General features: G+C 31.7%; 1 protein-coding gene and 1 long non-coding RNA gene across 3 annotated transcripts; both read left to right on the top strand.

Moving 5' to 3' along the window:
* The first annotated feature begins 1 nt into the window (after position 1).
* Positions 2–12,805, top strand: LOC145330302 (uncharacterized). 2 transcript variants are annotated; one of them, XM_080174947.1, is made up of 4 exons: positions 2–81; positions 832–928; positions 8,993–9,079; positions 11,586–12,805. In XM_080174947.1, the coding sequence occupies exon 4, from the start codon at positions 11,610–11,612 to the stop codon at positions 12,447–12,449; it is 840 nt and encodes a 279-aa protein (XP_080031073.1). In that variant the 5' UTR covers positions 2–81; positions 832–928; positions 8,993–9,079; positions 11,586–11,609; the 3' UTR covers positions 12,450–12,805. The 2 variants fall into 2 exon arrangements, with proteins under 2 accessions (XP_080031073.1, XP_080031071.1); XM_080174945.1 differs by lacking the exons at positions 2–81; positions 832–928 and adding an exon at positions 8,535–8,633.
* Positions 12,806–13,519: 714 nt separating this feature from the next.
* On the top strand, positions 13,520–17,506 carry LOC145330303 (uncharacterized). The gene is made up of 4 exons (XR_013883360.1): positions 13,520–13,614; positions 14,235–14,306; positions 15,413–15,502; positions 17,156–17,506. It is a non-coding gene; the product is annotated as an uncharacterized LOC145330303 (long non-coding RNA).

The following is a 17,506-nucleotide window of genomic DNA, read 5'->3' as shown; positions in this document are numbered from 1 at the left end:
CAGAATATTATTTAACAAGAAAATGAACACAGTATAGATTTCAATGATGAAGAGGTTTTCAATTCAAATTAAGAATTAAAGGTTTTTGTTTTTATAAGCGTATATACTCTACTACTAGGTTCTATCCGTCAATCCTGTTTTCTTATACAAACAAACTCTTTACAGACTGGTCAAATATACTCAAGTATGGCTGTCTGCTTTATATTCATTATACAAATAATAAGAGAGAGAGAATTTTATGTTTACTAACATGATATACCAGCAATTTTATTTGTGATGCTGCTCCCTTAATTTTAGAGGTAATTGGGAAACTAATTTTGCTACTCTCGCTGAAATAGTCGAATTGGCCTGGAAGCATTTGAGACCCTGTTATTCTTTTTTAATTTTTATCTTTCGGGTGGATTTTTTTTGCCGGCAGTCAGGCGGCTTCCTTTTTTTGTTTCAATTTCTTTATTGACCCATAAAAAAAAGACTTTGTTCCAACATTTAGTAATGAAGGAGGATCACTGAATTTAATGGTTCCAAATGATGAAAAAATAAGAGGGACGTAAGCAAAGCCTTTTAGGTAGAGCTGAGGGGGGGGAGGGGTTTTACAGAATTATTTACAACATTTGGTAGAACTTATCTAACAAATATACAGATCTATAATATGATAATAATTGCCGCCAGAATTTATTTATTATAATCCCCCTTCAATGAAACATTTCCTAGCTCAGCTTCTAATCATAAGTAGGAGGAGTCTATGTTGAGCATCATATTTAAGTAAATTGGCGGAGATTTAGTTTTGCATTATTTCTATAAAACGAGAGCTTACTATTGTTTATTTTTTAGGTTGATAATAGAATCAATGTCAGTTAGCAATTATCATTCACAGTGAACAGAGAGAAATCTGCAGAGGAATTTTGATTGTGGAATAAACTCATGAAAGGTACTTTAATTTCTTTTACTAAGTTTTAATTGCAAAGCAAATCTACAATATTGTTGTCCGTTAGTTTGTACGTACAGACTACGTTACATTTGTCCTGTTTGAGCCACCACCTTTCACAAATCTTATATGATGTCGCTTCTACAACCAGTAAAATACAGCTAGATGGTTTTTTTTTGTCAAAATGTTAAAATTTATGCCAAAAAATACAGTCATGCTTAAAGTAACTGCCATAAATACATCTAACACAAGCATTTATACCTTCATAATTTTACATATGTTTCTTGCCAATTTTCTATCTAAACAGACGGACATTTGGAATTATAGAGTAGCTTCATGTAATACTGAATAATCAATAATAATTTGTCGCCAGAATCTTTATTCATTTTTAAATTACATAACAACCTTTTAACAAAAAAATAGCTTGTCCAGTTTTTGATTAAAAGTGGGAGGATTCCATGTTGAGCATCATTTTTAAATAAATAGGCGGAAATTGTGTTGCACTTTGATTTTATCAAAACATGAGTTAACTATTTTTTATGATTTAGGTTGACATAAGTATCATTGTCAGTCAGTAACTAACATTAACATTGACCAGAGAGAAATCCATCTTACAGATCTACTTTATATTATAAGGTATTTATATATTGCTTTACTTCAAAAATAGTTAGAGTTAGATCTGTTATCTGATCTTCAATTGTATATAAGTATAGATGTATAACCCATTGGTTGGCACCTCTTTATTCTGATAGCAAATTGATTTCTCCTCTTTTGTGGCGACTTAGCTGTTTTCAGATTTCAGATTCATTTTTAAAGTCCCAATTGAGAGTCAGCATGGGTTCCCGCCCTAAAAATAAAACTTATATTTATTTAACCCTTGCCCCCTCTATTCTTTTACTATTTTATATGAAACTCTGCATTAGTTAAACTATTATCAAATATTGCAAAAAATATATCCCTTTTTAACAATTTATGCCTTATTTGATTTTTAGTCTACCAAGCTAATTACTCAATAACTTAATTTCAACGTCTTTTCGTCCATCTTTCTGTTAGATAAAAATGGAGTGGGGGGAAATGTGAATTTCTCAGATACAATTCAATATAGACTGTTGTTTTTGTAAAGAATGATTCCCTGTTTCAATGAGCATCAAATATATAATTTACATGGCCCTTTGGTCTGTTGGTAATGCTCTGGGGTATTCTAAATTTCTAAAAGATAAATTTATTGCAGATTTTTTTTGTGGCGATAGACAATATATCTTAAAATTCACTTTCTAATGCTATTCAATTCTTTTCTATAATTTAGTAATGTTAGAATTGTCCTATAGAATTCAAACTATTCATGGTGATACCTTAGTAGTTAGGTACAATTTAGAAAGCATAGCAATAATAACCAGATAATGATAATATAATCGATACCAGAATTTCCACAAGTTCATTTTTAACCTTTTTCAAAACATATTTTTATGTGATATGATTGTCCTATACATCTGAATTTTTGGAATACTGATTCCTATTACAACAAAGTACAATGTTATAAGGAAGAATCTCTATAATCAAGTCCTAAAATTGTAAGTATGTCCTTTAAACAGTATAAATGAAAACTGGGGGATGGGGGGAGAGGTTAAGTTGTATAACCTAAAGATGGGGGGGGGGGGATAATAAGACCAATCAACCTCTGTTTGTCAGCTTTGCTTTTATAAATGTTAACATCCTTGTTTATTACTTTCCTTCTACTTTTGTCTGTATGTCTATAACAATAGCTCTTATAGTAAATTAAGGCATATCAGAATTAGATATGACTTTTACACTTTTTATTGTTTGTTTGGCCGTCTATTTTTTTTCTTGCTTTGCTTCTATGAAATTATTATCTTTGTTGTAGTTTTTGATTGCTACAATTTTTATTTGTTTCAATATCTCAATTTATTTAGGAGATTGAGAGAGGATATACCAGGATGAATACCTGTGATATTTGTAACACGAATTTTAAACAGAAATCTAAATTGGTTGTTCATATGAGGGTTCATACGAGAGAGAAGCCATACTCATGTGATCAATGTGAAAAGTCTTTCTCTGAGAATGGTGTTTTGAATAGACACAAACGAACCCACACTGGCGAGAAACCTTACTCATGTGATCAATGTGAAAAGACATTTGCTCAGAATAGTATTTTGACTAATCATAAAAGAACTCATACTGGAGAGAAACCATTCTCATGTGATCTATGTGGAAAGACTTTCTCTGATAAAAGTGCTTTTATTCAACACAAAAGGATCCATACTGGTGAGAAGCCTTTCTCATGTGATCAATGTGAAAAGGCATTCAGACAAAGTAGTGAATTAACTGTACACAAAAGGATCCATTCAGGTGAGAAACCATACTCATGTGATGAATGTGAAAAGACATTTTCTCAAATTAGTACTTTGACTGCCCATAAAAGAATTCATACTTGTGTGAAACCATACTCATGTGAACTTTGTGACAAACATTATCGCTCTAGTTCTTTGTTAACAAGACATAATAAATCTCCTGGACATTTAGAAGTGATGAAAAGCTGTAATAATACAGTTCCATCCTCTGTATCTATTAGTTTAATTAAATGTGAAGAAGTTGATGTTAAAGAAGAAATATTTGATGAAGATCCTCTCTCTATCCAGATGAGAGCTGACAATATTTAAGAAAATATTAAACATGAAATAGAAGATCCTCTTTCTTGTGAATAAAATTATGATGAAGATAGAATTGATACTGAATCTTTATTTTGATGATTTTTGTCAAACATCTAATCAACTTTCAAGCTTTTTGTTTATTTCAATTAATATGTTAATATTTAATTTTTCTAAGCTGTTTCTAAATTCTAAGTATACTTACTTTACTCTTGGTTTTACAGGATCTCCACATTAATCCTGTCTCCATTTAATTTGAATTACAACTTGATGTTTAGATAAATGATTGTATTGTTATCCAGTATAAAGACAAATCATTAATTATAATTCGAATTGTCCGTATGTCCGTCTGAAGCGTTTTGAGGAAACGTGAATTTCTTGTCTCCTATAAAGGCTGAAACTTCTTGTCAACATTCCCATCAATATGAAGCTTAATTAAGTATAAAATATCCAAGGCGGTCAAACTGCTCTTATACAAGGTTTTACTAACTTATATATTTTTGTTTCGACTTTTATACATTTTTTTTCTGTTACTCAATTTGGTTTGTCCAACGTTTCATAGTTTCGCTTTTATTGATTTTGTCATCCTTGTTATAAAATAGCTTTATAAATTCATGTAAAGGTATCTTGCTTTCATTTCATATCATATTTTATGTGCGAAGCAAATCTACAATATTGTTATCTGTCAGTTTATACACTTCTAATAACCTTTGTGCGATAATTTGATGTACATCCCAAATGTTAATACACAAAATTACCCCTTCTTTAGATATCAATTTTTGGTTAAAACGTTCGGACACTCAACTTTTATACACACCAATCGGAATGCATTTATAGTCCCCAAAGTTTTTGGTCAAAAGCATAAGAAAACGTAATTATAAAACTTTGAGGACTATCGTAATAACCAGCTCAATGTCTCTTCCCTCCCTTTTCCCGACATTATCTTTATTTAAAATAACATCACATCATATTTTCTTGTTCAGTTTCTGATAAAAAGTGGGAGGAGTCCGCGCATTGAGCATCATATTTAGGTAAATGGGCGGAGATTTTGTGAGGCTTTATTATTTATAGAGCAAGAGTTAACTATTGTTTATGATTTAGGTTTACAAAAGTATCATTGTCAGTCAGCAACTATTTTTTACAGTGAACAGAGAGAAATCCATTATACAGATCGACTTTTATATTTATATTTATAATTTTGTGCTTTTTCATTATTCAAGACTTATTCAATGCTGATGTTTAAAAGCGAAGCTTTTCTATAATTAGGGTCGGTCCGTCCATACCTCTGCCCGGAATGGTAAGCTGTTTTCGTCAATTTAGTCATGTTAGAATAGTCCTTTTAATTTCAAACTTGGTATGGATATTCCTGTACGAGGTACGATTCAGAAAGCATAGCAACTATATAATCATTTAAAAGATTTATGTGTTATAATTATCCTATACATCTGATTTTTGGAATACTGATTCCTATTACAACTAAGTACAGTGTTAGAAGAAAGCGTCTCATTCTTAATGTGTTAATGTTCATTTCAGAGCTTCGCCGTTATGAATGTTATCATCCTTATTTTGTAAATGATTTGCCGACCATTTCCGAATATCGCACCTACTTTATATATAACTTGATGTGTTGGTCTGTCTGTACTGCCCTGTTTCAAATTTTTATAAGGAATATACCTTTCCTCAGCTTTTATTAAAAATAGATTGCCGGTTTTTTTCAGGGGTCCACAAACATTATAAGAACGTTTTCTTATTTGTTTGCTTAACAACTTTGGGGACAATAGTTAATTTTTATTGATTGATTAATTAAGTTGAGTGTTCAATCGTTTCAACCACTAATTTTGATCTACAGAAGGGGTAATTATGTGCATAATAGAATGCACATCAATTTATTGGCCATTGTCTTATCCCTTTAGATTCCTGGATTTTTATGCTAGTCTGGTTTATTTGAGCTTGGCTTTTGTAGATGTTGGCATCAATGTTTTTTTTGTATAATATCAATTTATTTCCAGTTCCATGTAAATGTATTATTTATATTTACCGCCCTAACATATATACTTAATCATATACGTCCTGGGATGGGGGTAAAGGGGTGCTTACCCCAAACTTTGAAATCTATCATTTTAGTCCAATGCCTCAAATATTAAATTCTAACTCCGCCCATTTACCATTGAATTAGAACAATAATAGTAGGAGGAGTTGCTAAATATTATAAAAAATAATTATAATAATTAAACCGGGGTGGGGGGATGGTTTGGTTATAAAACCATATCAACCTCTGTACACAATATAAATACTGAATCTCCATGTTTATAAGCTTCGCTTTTATCAATGTGACATTTGCAACAATAATTTTAAACAGAACTCTAACTTGGTTGTTCATATGAGGGTTCATACAGGAGAGAAATATGAAAAGACATTTTCTCAAACTAGCCATTTGACTCCGCACAAAAGGGCCCATTCGGGTGAGAAGCCATTCTCATGTGATCAATGTGAAAAGACCTTTGCAACTGGTAGTCACTTGACTTTACACAAAAGATTCCATACTGGTGAGAAGCCATACTCATGTAAACTTTGTGACAAACATTATATCTCTAGTTCACAGTTATCAAAACATAAAAAATCTCCTGGACATTTAGTAATGATGAATAGCTGTAATAATACAGTTCAACCGTCTGTATCTATTAGTTTCATTAAATGTGAAGAAGTTTATATCAAGGAAGAAATTAAAGAAGAAGAAATATTTGATAAAGATCCTCTCTCTATCCAGATGAGAGCGGACAATATTGATGAAAATATTAAACATGAAATAGAAGATCCTCTTTCTTGTGAACAGAATTATGATGAAGATAGAATTGATACTATTGATTTTGTTCATCATAAAATAGAAATACAGGGTGCGCCACATAAATCCGGACTTTTTTAAAACGGCCATAGAGCCAAAACTACTTGACCAATCAGGACGTTTGACCCCACTATAAAAAGCTTAGGTAATGACATTTTTGCCCATGAAAATCTTTGGACGATGGAGGACGTGAACGCCGAGCTGGTCGCGCACATATTCAACAAGGCAGATTCGAATTGCGCAGATAAATTACCGTGGATTTATGACTTGGGCCTACTAAATCTGACCTCAGCCCATCTGTAGGTGAGATGGACTAATGAAACTTGCTGGAGATACTATCAGATACCTAGTGAAAACACTAGAAAAGACTAGAGCCCTCTATCCCAGCTGAATTAGCTGTAGTACTCCGACAAAGTGGATCGTGATAGATTTTAAGATGTCAAAAACGTCAAAAATCTTGAAAATTTCTCGGTTCTTGACTTCAGGGGCCCATATGGAACCTTGAAACTCGTTTTAGACTATTTATTGCGCTGATAACCCTATCTTAATCTTCATGCCATTTTTAAAAAGGTATAAAACGTTGTTCTAGCTTAACTGTGGCCCAAATGAGAGCCGCCGTGTCAAAGAGTAGCTTTAAAGATGGGTTAATTTGGATCTTGCTGTTACTCACTCCTTAAGGATATGTGGCCTCCCAGCAGCCCCGATCTTAATCCAAGGGACTTTTGAGCCTAGAGCGTCATTAAAGCATGAACCAATAGACGCGCCCATACCAAGAAGACCTACCTTACTGCTCCTACCATGGAGAACTTCGCCTGCTTGAACAGGGACATGGTGACCAGGGTCGGCGGGCGGTTCAGGGGGCGGGTAGAGGCGATGATTGAGGCTGGCGGCGATTTTATTGAATAATCTTATAGTCATATACCTAGTTTGCTTTCCAGTTTTTAAAATTCAATAAAATCTAAAAAATTGACGATTTTATGTTCATTTGTTTAAAAATAAGAAAAAGTCCGGATTTATGTGGCGCACCCTGTATGAACCTTTGATTGTTATAGAATACAAGAGACAAGATTAACGCTCAATTCATATAAAAATATAAATCTTACTTTTCACCTTAAAAATCTGCATTTTATCTTTATTTGTTGCACTTTTTATTAATTTTTCAAAATGTATTACTTCACACTTTAATTTACAGTATCTCCACATTAATCCTGTCTCCATTATATTTTAATGTTTATAAATGATTCTTTACATGAATGATATTATTGTTTTCCAGTATAAAGAAAATAATTAATTTGTTTATTTATCTTGTAGTGTAAATAAAATGATTGTCTAATGTAAATATATTATTTTCAGATTAATTTATAACAAATAAAAATGCACAGAGTATAGATGTCAATAGGAAAGAAGTTTTCTACAAATTTTGTTTACAAACACATAGGTTATTCACTTTATTATTACTAAAGGCTTTACCCCGAGAGAAAATAAAGATGGTCATATCTCCTAGGTAGAGTAACAACTCCCTTAAAAGTGTTATTTTCTTATTTGTGGCCAACGCTAAATTTTTCTGATTATTGTAGCTGTTTGCAAGATCTTTGAGTATAAATATATTTATAAGGAATATGAGCTCCAAGCCTTTTTTTTGGTGGGGGGAGGTTATCATTATTTGGTTAAATGACGCATCAAAAAGTTTTACCCCTCGGGTAAGCTGTACCTTATTTGTAAAACCAAGGGCTTTAAACCATAGTGAGAAGAGGTTTTAGGGGTTATAAAGGGTTTAGTTTGGGGAGGGTTAATAAAATCTAATTCCAAACATTATAAAGTCCTTTTTTTTTGGGGGGGGGGGGGGTTTACTTCTTAACAAACTTACTTATAATATCCATTCAATTTAGATGACAATTTTTCATTTCACTTTTATTAATCCAAATCTTTTCAAGTTTCTCATTTATCTAAACAATAATTTGCCGCCCGAATTTTCTTTAAAATAACTCCACACCCTTTATAAAAAAAACATTTGCTAGTACAGTTTCTGATTGAAAAAGGAAGGAGTCCGCGTTGAGCATCTTGATTAAGTAAATGGGCGGAGATTTATTGTTTATGATTTAGGTTTATAATTGAATAAATGTCAGTCAGCAACTAACATTTCCAGAAAACAGAGTAAAATCCACAGAGGAATTTTGATTCTGGAATAAGCTCATGAAAGGTAATTTAATTTCATATCATATTTTATGTGCAAGGCCTTTCTCCAATTTTGACCGTCTGTCCGTATTAAGATCACATTTATTCTGTTTGAGCCACTAAATTACATTTATATTACATGTTGACAAAATAACATATTTATATTTTAAAAATGTATATCATCAAATAATGCATGATAGATAATAATTTGCCGCCAGAATCTTTAATCATTATAAGATAACATTACAACCTTTTAACAAAAATAATTGCTTGTCCAGTTTCTCATGTGAAGTGGGAGGAGTTCGCGCATTGAGCATCATATTTGAGTAAATGGGCGGAGATTTAGTATAATATAACAAGGGTTAGATAATGTTTATGATTTAGGTTGACAAAAGTATCATTGTCAGTCAGCAACTAACTTTCACTGTGAACAGAGAGAAACCATTTTACAGATCTTATTTTTATTATAAGGTATTTATATATTTATTATTTAACTGCGAAGATTTTCTATATTTATGGTCGGCCCGTCCATCCGTAACGATCAGCTTTTTTCGTTAATTTCTACACGTTAAAATTGCCCTTTAATTTCAAACATTGTATGGGTATTCCTGTAGCGTAGCAACTGTATAATCATTACCAGAATGTCTGTACGTCCATTTAAAACATTATGATTTTAATCTTTCTGACATAAAAAATTTATGTTGTATACATCTGAATTTTGGAATACTGATTCCTAGGACAACAAATTACAATATTATGAGCGAAGTATCTCTATAATCAAGTTTGAGCATCTATCTCAAACCCATTCTCTTATGCAATTCAATGCTGATTCTTAGAAGCGAAGCTTTTCTATAGATAGGGCCAGTCCATGGTTTGCTCTTTTCATTCATATTGTCATTTTAGAATCATCTCTAGTATCAAGTTCTTATCTTGTAATTATGCTGCTTTGTAACAAATTTAATTACAATTTTGTTTAGACTTATACATTTATATTCTTACATTCTTAATGTGTTAAAGTGCATTTGTCCTACCGTTTAAGAGCTTCGCTTTTATTGATGTTGTCATACTTGTTTTGTAAATAACTTGCTGTCAATTTCCTAATTTAGCACCTACTCTATATATCACTTGATGTATTGGTCTGTATTCGTCTGTACTACTCTGTTTTAAATTTTTATAAGAAATATACCTATCCTTAGCTCTTATCAAAGATAGATTGCAGATTTTTCTCAGAGGTCCCCAAAGTTTTATAATTTACGTTTTCTTATTCGTTTGCTTAACAACTTTGGGGACACTAGTAAATTTTGATTGGTTGATTTATTAACCCCTTACAGTCGGGCCCCTTGCCGCACCTTAATCAGTCGGGGGGGGGGGGGGCCTTTCCGACCTTAAGTAAGTCAAGGTCAATTTTCGCTTCCTTCACCCTTTTATTTAACAACCTTTGTTTTTAGGTCCTTTTTTACTTAAAAATTTCAAACGGCTGTAGTTTTTGATTTTTGAAGCTAGAATAAAATTTTTTTTGCAGAAAATGTTTATCTTTATGTAAATTTTATATTTGAAATATCAAAATATAAATTTCAGCGGCCGCAGCTGTACTTGGCAGCTGCCAGCCGCCGCAGTCGGCGGTCGGCGGGAAAACGGCGGCGGATCTTTATGAAATTTTATTACGCTATGTAGACATATAAGAAAAGCTTAAGTTTGAAATTTGAAGTCTCTAAGTCAAAAATTGCGGCCACAGGAGCCTTTTAAAGATTTCTGGAGACCTGGAGGATTAGGACCTGCAGGATCATACCTGGAACCTAAAATTGACTTGAACACCTGTATTTAATATGAGGATGTACTACTAGAGGATATTTTAGTATTTTGGTAAGATAAAATGCTTTGTTTTAGTCAAAAAAATATTTTTGCTCTTTACCTGGATGACCATGACAGGTTTGCTGGCATCCTGTGCCCGCCAAGATGGAGATATTCAAAAAATTTCAACTCTCTGTTATGTCTCATTTCATCACTTAAAAAGTCAAGCAGTTTGGGCTCATTATCTTTCACACACAGAAAATGAGATAGAAAAAACCGGATGGGGGGGCGAACGCCCCCCCCCCCCCGACCGTTAAGGGTTAAGTTAAGTGTTCAATTGCTTCAACCACTAATTTTAATCCACTGAACGGGTAATTATGTGCATCATCAAAGGGAATGTACATCAATTTATTGGCTATTGTCTTATCCCTTTAGATTCCTGGATTTTTCTGCTAGTCTAGTTAATTTGAGCTTTGCTTTTATAGATGTTGTCATCAATGTTTTTCTTGTATAAATTTTTTTTAGTTCTGTGTTAATGTATTTATTTATATTTACCGCCTTAAATCATAGACGTCTTAAATCATAGACCTCAAACTTTGAAATCTCCCATTTTACTCCCCTGCCTCAAATATTAAATTCTAACTCCGCCCATTTATCATTGAATCAGAACAATAAAAGTAGAAGGAGTTGCTAAATATTTTAAAAAATAATTATAAAAACTAAAACTGTGAACTCTGTACACAAATATAAATTCCATGTTTGTCAGCTTTGTAATTTATAAATGTTATTATTCGTGTTTATTACTTTTTTTTCTACAATTTTAAAAGCAAAGCTTTCTTACATTTGTCTGTATATACATATAACAGTAGCTCTTATTATAAATTTAGGCATGTCACAATTGTCTTGATGATTCCTTTAACACTAGGGTACAACTAAGAAAGTAAAGTATCTGTAAAATTGTTGCTAGAAAGGTAGTTTGTCCTTTCAAAATTGTTTAGCTTTATTGAAAACAACTTGAATATAACTTTTACAATTTTTTTATTGCTTGTTTGACAGGCTGTTTTTTCTTGCTTTGCTTCTATGGAAGATGTTATCCTTGTTTCAGTTTTTTCCTGAATGTTGTGATTATTTGAAAATATTGGAAAAGCAATATTTTGTGTTTTTATTAATAAAAATAATATTTCAGGAGATTGAGAGAGGATATACCACCATGAAGACCTGTGATATTTGTAACAAGAATTTTACACAGAATTCTTCTTTGGTTGTTCATAGGAGGGTTCATACAGGAGAGAAACCATACTCTTGTGATCAATGTGAAAAGACATTTTCTAGTAATAGTGATTTGACTAAACATAAAAGAGTCCATACAGGTGAAAAGCCTTTCTCATGTGATCAATGTGAAAAGACATTTACAACTAGTAGTAGTTTGACTATGCACAAAAGAATCCATTCAGGAGAGAAACCATACAAATGTGATCAATGTGAAAAATATTTTTCTCAGAATACTTCTTTGATCTATCACAAGAGAATTCATACTGGTGAGAAGCCATACTCATGTGATCAATGTGGAAAGACATTTTCTAGTAATAGTGATTTGACTAAACATAAAAGAGTCCATACAGGTGAGAAGCCTTTCTCATGTGATCAATGTGAAAAGACATTCAAACAAAGTGGTGAATTAACTCTCCATAAAAGAGTTCATACAAGTGAGAAACCATACTCATGTGAACTTTGTGACAAACATTATACCTCTAGTTCAGATTTATCAAAACACAAAAAATCTGTTAAACATTTAAAAATGATAAAAAGACGTATTAATACAGTTCCAACTTCTGTATCAATCAATTTCATTGAATGTGAAGAAGTTTATATCAAGGAAGAAATTAAAGAAGAAGTATTTGTAGAAGATCCTCTCTCTATCCAGATGAGAGCTGACAATATTGAGGAAAATATTAAACAAGAAATAGAAGATCCTCTTTCTTGTCAACAGAATTATGATGAAGATAGAATTGATACTATTGATATTGTTCATCATAAAATAGAAATATAAACATTTAATTGTCATAGGATGCAAAATGTTTATCAAGATAGACATCCTTAATGCTCTATTATATAATCTTACTGTTAAAACTGTTATCATTTATCAAATGCTGTTCAAAGACAAATAACTTTTGGACAAATATATAAAAAATCTGAGTTTTGTTTTAATTTCCATTGATATGTGAATTCGCTTACATAAGCTCTTAATCTTCCTTCTTATTTTGCTTACAACTTACTTTTTACAATGATTTATTTTACTTTAATTTTCTTTAAATAATTTTGATGTTTTTAAGCATAATGACAATCATTAATTTATTGGTTTCTGTGTGAATAGAATATTTATCAAATGTAAATATATTATTTTCAGATAAATATTTATAATATATAAAAATGCACCAAGTATATATAGCAATGTTACAAAGAAAACAAGTTTCCTATTAATATGGTTTCTAAATACACAGGTTATTAATTATTTATACTGAAGGCTCCTCCTCATAGGATTTAAATGGCTGGTTCTAGTAATGTGACAAATGGATATTAGTATCCATGTAAATAATGTGACAATCTTTTTTAATATTCTTTCTTTTATTGTAAACATCATATAACAAGGCTGAAAACATCCATAAAACAAAGTTCTAAAATCAGTTAATTGTACAAATTAACATTAACACTTGTAAGAACTTAATAAGCAGAATATTTATAGTATAAGTGTTAACAAAATTGTATTTGTTGCAAAGTTGCTAAAATATACTGACACCACAAAAGACCTAATTTTACAAAAGACCTAATCCTACAAAAGGCCTAAATTAAATATAGAATAAATTCAAGGATAACAGCATCTATAAATCGCGAGGCCCTAACCCTGCGGGGCTACTTAACATTACCTAACCCAACTTAAGTATGTAGGTACGATAGATATGGTCTTTTTGTATTCTATGTTTTTTCATAAAGATAAAAAATAATTTCCCGCCAGAATAAATTTCTGATTAGGTATTAGTAGGAGACGTCCGCGTTGAGTAAATGGGAGATTTTGTTTAGCTAAATATTCAGAAACAAGAGTTAAAATATTGTTTGTATTTTAGGTTGATAATTGTATTAATGTCAGCAACGAACATTTACAGTGAACAAAGAGAAATCTGCAAAGGAATTTTGATTGTGGAATAAACTCATGAAAGGTACTTTAATTTCATTGTTTGCATTGGTTTTCAAACTAAGTTTACACTCATCCTGTTGGAGATGATATATTATATTAATATACATTATCATAACAAAGGAGGTCATTATTTTCGCGTATTTTCCATTAAGGCGAGTGATTTAAGACTTTAAAATAGGAGTAGAACTCTAAAATTTGGCATGGCAGTTGCTTTAATGGGGTGAAAAAAAACCGCCAAATTTGTTATCATTTGAGACAAGCATCCATATAATATTTTCACCTTACATTTTTTGGTAGAGTTGTGACATGTTTTTTAATATTAAAATCCAAAAAAGTGTCCAGAGCAAATAAAAGGTCAACTTTATTAGAAAATAGTATGATTGTCTTTTATAATTCAATTTTTTTTTATTTGTCGAGAAAAATCTAAATTGCGTGATATACCGGTTTTCGGAGGCGTCTTCACAGTTCTTTATTGTACAATATTAGAGCAACTGTCATGCCAAAATTTTATAGTTTTACTCCTGTTTTAAAGTCTTAGAGCATACAACTTTACGAAAAATACGCGGAAAACATTGATCCCTTTTTTTATTTTCTGTGGTTTTACTACTATTTTCTGTGAGTTAACTATTGTTTATGTTTTAGGTTAATAATTGAATCATTGTCAGTCAGCAAACAGAGAGAAATCCATTAAACAGATCTACTTTGTATCACAAGGTATCTACAGGGGCGTCCAAGCAAGGGGGGTAATTTGTTTTTTTTTTTTGGTGGGGGGGGGGTAAAATGGCGCATTTTTTTTTATCCCCCCTGGGGGTTAAATTTGCTTGGGGGGGGTAATTACCCCTACCTGAAATCTGTTGGCAGGGGTAAATTCCCCCCCACCAAAAAAAAAATTATTTACCTCCGGGTTAAAGTTTTTTGGGGGGGTAATTTAATAATGTAAAAAGGTACCTACCTAATTATGAAAAACTATTAAATATTTAGTAGTAAAAATGCGTGTGAAGCGCGCCAAAAATTTTTTGTTAAGGATTATTTATTTTGGGGGGTGGTATTTACCCCCCCCCCCAAAAAAAAATTGTTTAAATGGTTGGGGTAAGAAAGGGGTAAATTTTACATGGGGGGTGGGGGTAAAATAAAAATAATTTTGGGGGTGCCCCCAAATTCGTTTGCGGGGGGTAATCACAACTCCCCCCCCCCTGGACGTCCTTGGGTATCTATTTAATTTAAAGCGTTGGAGGTTGTATGTATAAGCCATTTGAACCTCTGTGCACAATATGATTGTAGTCACAATTTTCTCTTTTAAAAGTTTTTTTTCAAAGAGATAGTTGCATGAAGTGCATATGCCGAATTTTACTTGGAGTAGTGAACCTTTACAGTTTTTTTCTTCTCAAATATGTCAAATAGTGGTTAGCCGCGAAGATAAACAAAAAAAAATAACCTTTTATTAGGCAGATTTTGTTTTACGTCTAATTTGTGTTCAGAAAATGATTGCATCATAATTTTGAATTATAATAAATGTCAAACAATTAGGCTAAATTGGTTGTTAAACTGATTTTGTAAAAACAAGACAGGCATATAAGATAAATCAACTTTTACTAACGGTTTTTTGTTTTACATGAAAAAACGACGTGGACAGATTTACAATATGATGATAATTCCCGCCAGAATCTGTATTCAGTATGATCCTCCTTTACAGAAACATTTCCTACCTCATCTTCTGATTATAAGTAGGAGGAGCCTTGATGAGCATCAGAATTATGTAAATAGGCGGAGATTTTGTTGCGCTTTAATTTTAATAAATATAACTATTGTTTATGATTTAGGTTGATAATTGTATCATTGTCAGTCAGTAACTAACATTCATAGTGATCACAGAGAGAAATCCATTATACAGAACTACGTTATATTATAAGGTATTTTTTGTTCTTCCCTACAAATATAGTTAGGCTAAGAATTGTTATCTGATCAATAAATGTATATGTTAAGATGTATAACTGGTAACTTTCTGGTTCAAGTGGTGGGGACATATTTATTCTGATAGCAAATGTCTATTTCCTCTTTTATAGCAACTTAGCTGTGTTATTATTTCCGATGGTATTGGCTAATATTCAAAGACTTAATTGAAAGTCGCAATAGGGTTTATCTATATTTATAATCGACCCGTTCGTCCGTAACAGTCAGCTCTTTTCGTTAACAAACTTGGACATGTTAGAATTGACCTATAATTTTCAAACATTGCATGATGATTCCTATAACAGTTAGGTACAATTTAGAAAGCTTAGCAACTATATAATAGTTTCTAGAATGTCCGTCCGTTTAGTTAAGTTGTGTTGATTTTTAACTTTTTTAACAACTAATTTTTTATGTGTTATAATTATTCTATTCATCTGATTTTTGGAATACTTAGTCCTATTACAACAAGGTACAATATTTTAAGGAAGCATCTCTATGATCAAGGTCTAAAAATGTAAGAATATCCTTAAAACAGTATCCTATAATTCTTAACAAATTTACTTATAAATTTTTTTTAGACTTAAACATTTATATTTTAGTTATTCAATTCGTTTGTCCTATTGTTTCAGAGCTTCGCTTTTATGAATTTTGTCATCCTTATTTTGTAAATAATTTGCTGGCCATTTCCGAATATCGCACCTACTCTATTATATATCACTTGATGTGATGGTCTGTATGTACTGCTATGATTCAAATTTTTATAAGAAATGTGCATCTTCTCATCTTTTATCAAAGATAGATTGCAAATTTTTCTTTGAGGTCCCCAAAGTTTTATAATAACGTTTTCTTATTTGTTTGCTTAACAATTTTGGGGACACTGGTGAATTTTGATTGGTTGATACATTAAGTTGAGTGTTAAATCGTTTCAACCACTAATTTTAATCTACAACAGGAGTAATTATGTGCATCATCATAGGGAATGTACATAAATTTATTGGCCATTGTCTAGTCTTATCCCTTAAGATTGGCTGTTTTAGATGTTGTCATCACTGTTTTTATTCAAAATTTATTTCCAGTTTTATTTGAATGTATTACTTTTATTTACCGCAATAAATCATACACGTCCAGGGATGAGGGTAAAGGGGTGCTTACCCCAAACTTTAAAAATATTAGATTCTAACTAGATTTTTCATTGATTTTTTAGAACAATAGGAGGGGTTGTTTAATATTATTATAAACATCAATTATAAAAACTAAAACTAGGGGGCGGGGTTGGTTGGGTTATAAAACCATATTAACTTCTGTACACAATTTATATAAATGCTGTCACTGTATGTTTGTCAGCTTCATTTTTATTAATGTTGTCATCCTTGTTTATTACTTTCTTTTTACAATTTTTAATAGCCAACCTTTCTTACATTTGTCTGTACATAAAATTATTTAGCTTGAATATAATTTTTATAATTATCTTTGGTTGTCTGACAGGCTGTTTTTTCTTGCTTTGCTTCTATGGAAGCTGTCATCCTTGTTTCAGTTTGAACCTGAATGCTGTGTTTATTTAAAAATATCGGAAAACCAATTTTGTGTTTTTATTAACAAAACTAATATTTCAGGAGATTGAGAGAGGAAATACCAGCATGATTACATGTGATATTTGTTACAAGAATTTTACAAGGAGACATAACTTGGTAGTTCATGAGGGTTCATACTGGAGAGAAACCATATTCATGTGATCAATGTGAAAAGACATTTGCACGGAAAGATAAGTTGATCTTTCATGAAAGAATCCATTCAGGAGAGACACCATACTCATGTGACTAATGTGGGAAGACATTTACAACTAGTAGTACATTGACTGAACACAAAAGAATCCATACAGGTGAGAAACTATACTCTTGTGATCAATGTGAAAAGACTTTTACAAAAAACGGTAACTTGACTGTCCATAAAAGGATTCATACTGG

The sequence above is a fragment of the Acartia tonsa genome, chromosome 10, assembly GCF_053477335.1.
Source record: "Acartia tonsa isolate MP-2025a chromosome 10, ASM5347733v1, whole genome shotgun sequence".
In the NCBI taxonomy this organism is placed as follows: domain Eukaryota; kingdom Metazoa; phylum Arthropoda; class Copepoda; order Calanoida; family Acartiidae; genus Acartia; species Acartia tonsa.
The sequence above is the reverse complement of the archived record's forward strand: the minus strand, read 5'-3'. Positions and strand labels throughout refer to the sequence as shown.

What these genes read in the sequence shown, in the direction of transcription:
- LOC145330302 (XM_080174947.1), top strand. Translation starts at nt 11,610, where the DNA reads ATGAAGACCTGTGATATTTGTAACAAGAATTTTACACAGAATTCTTCT.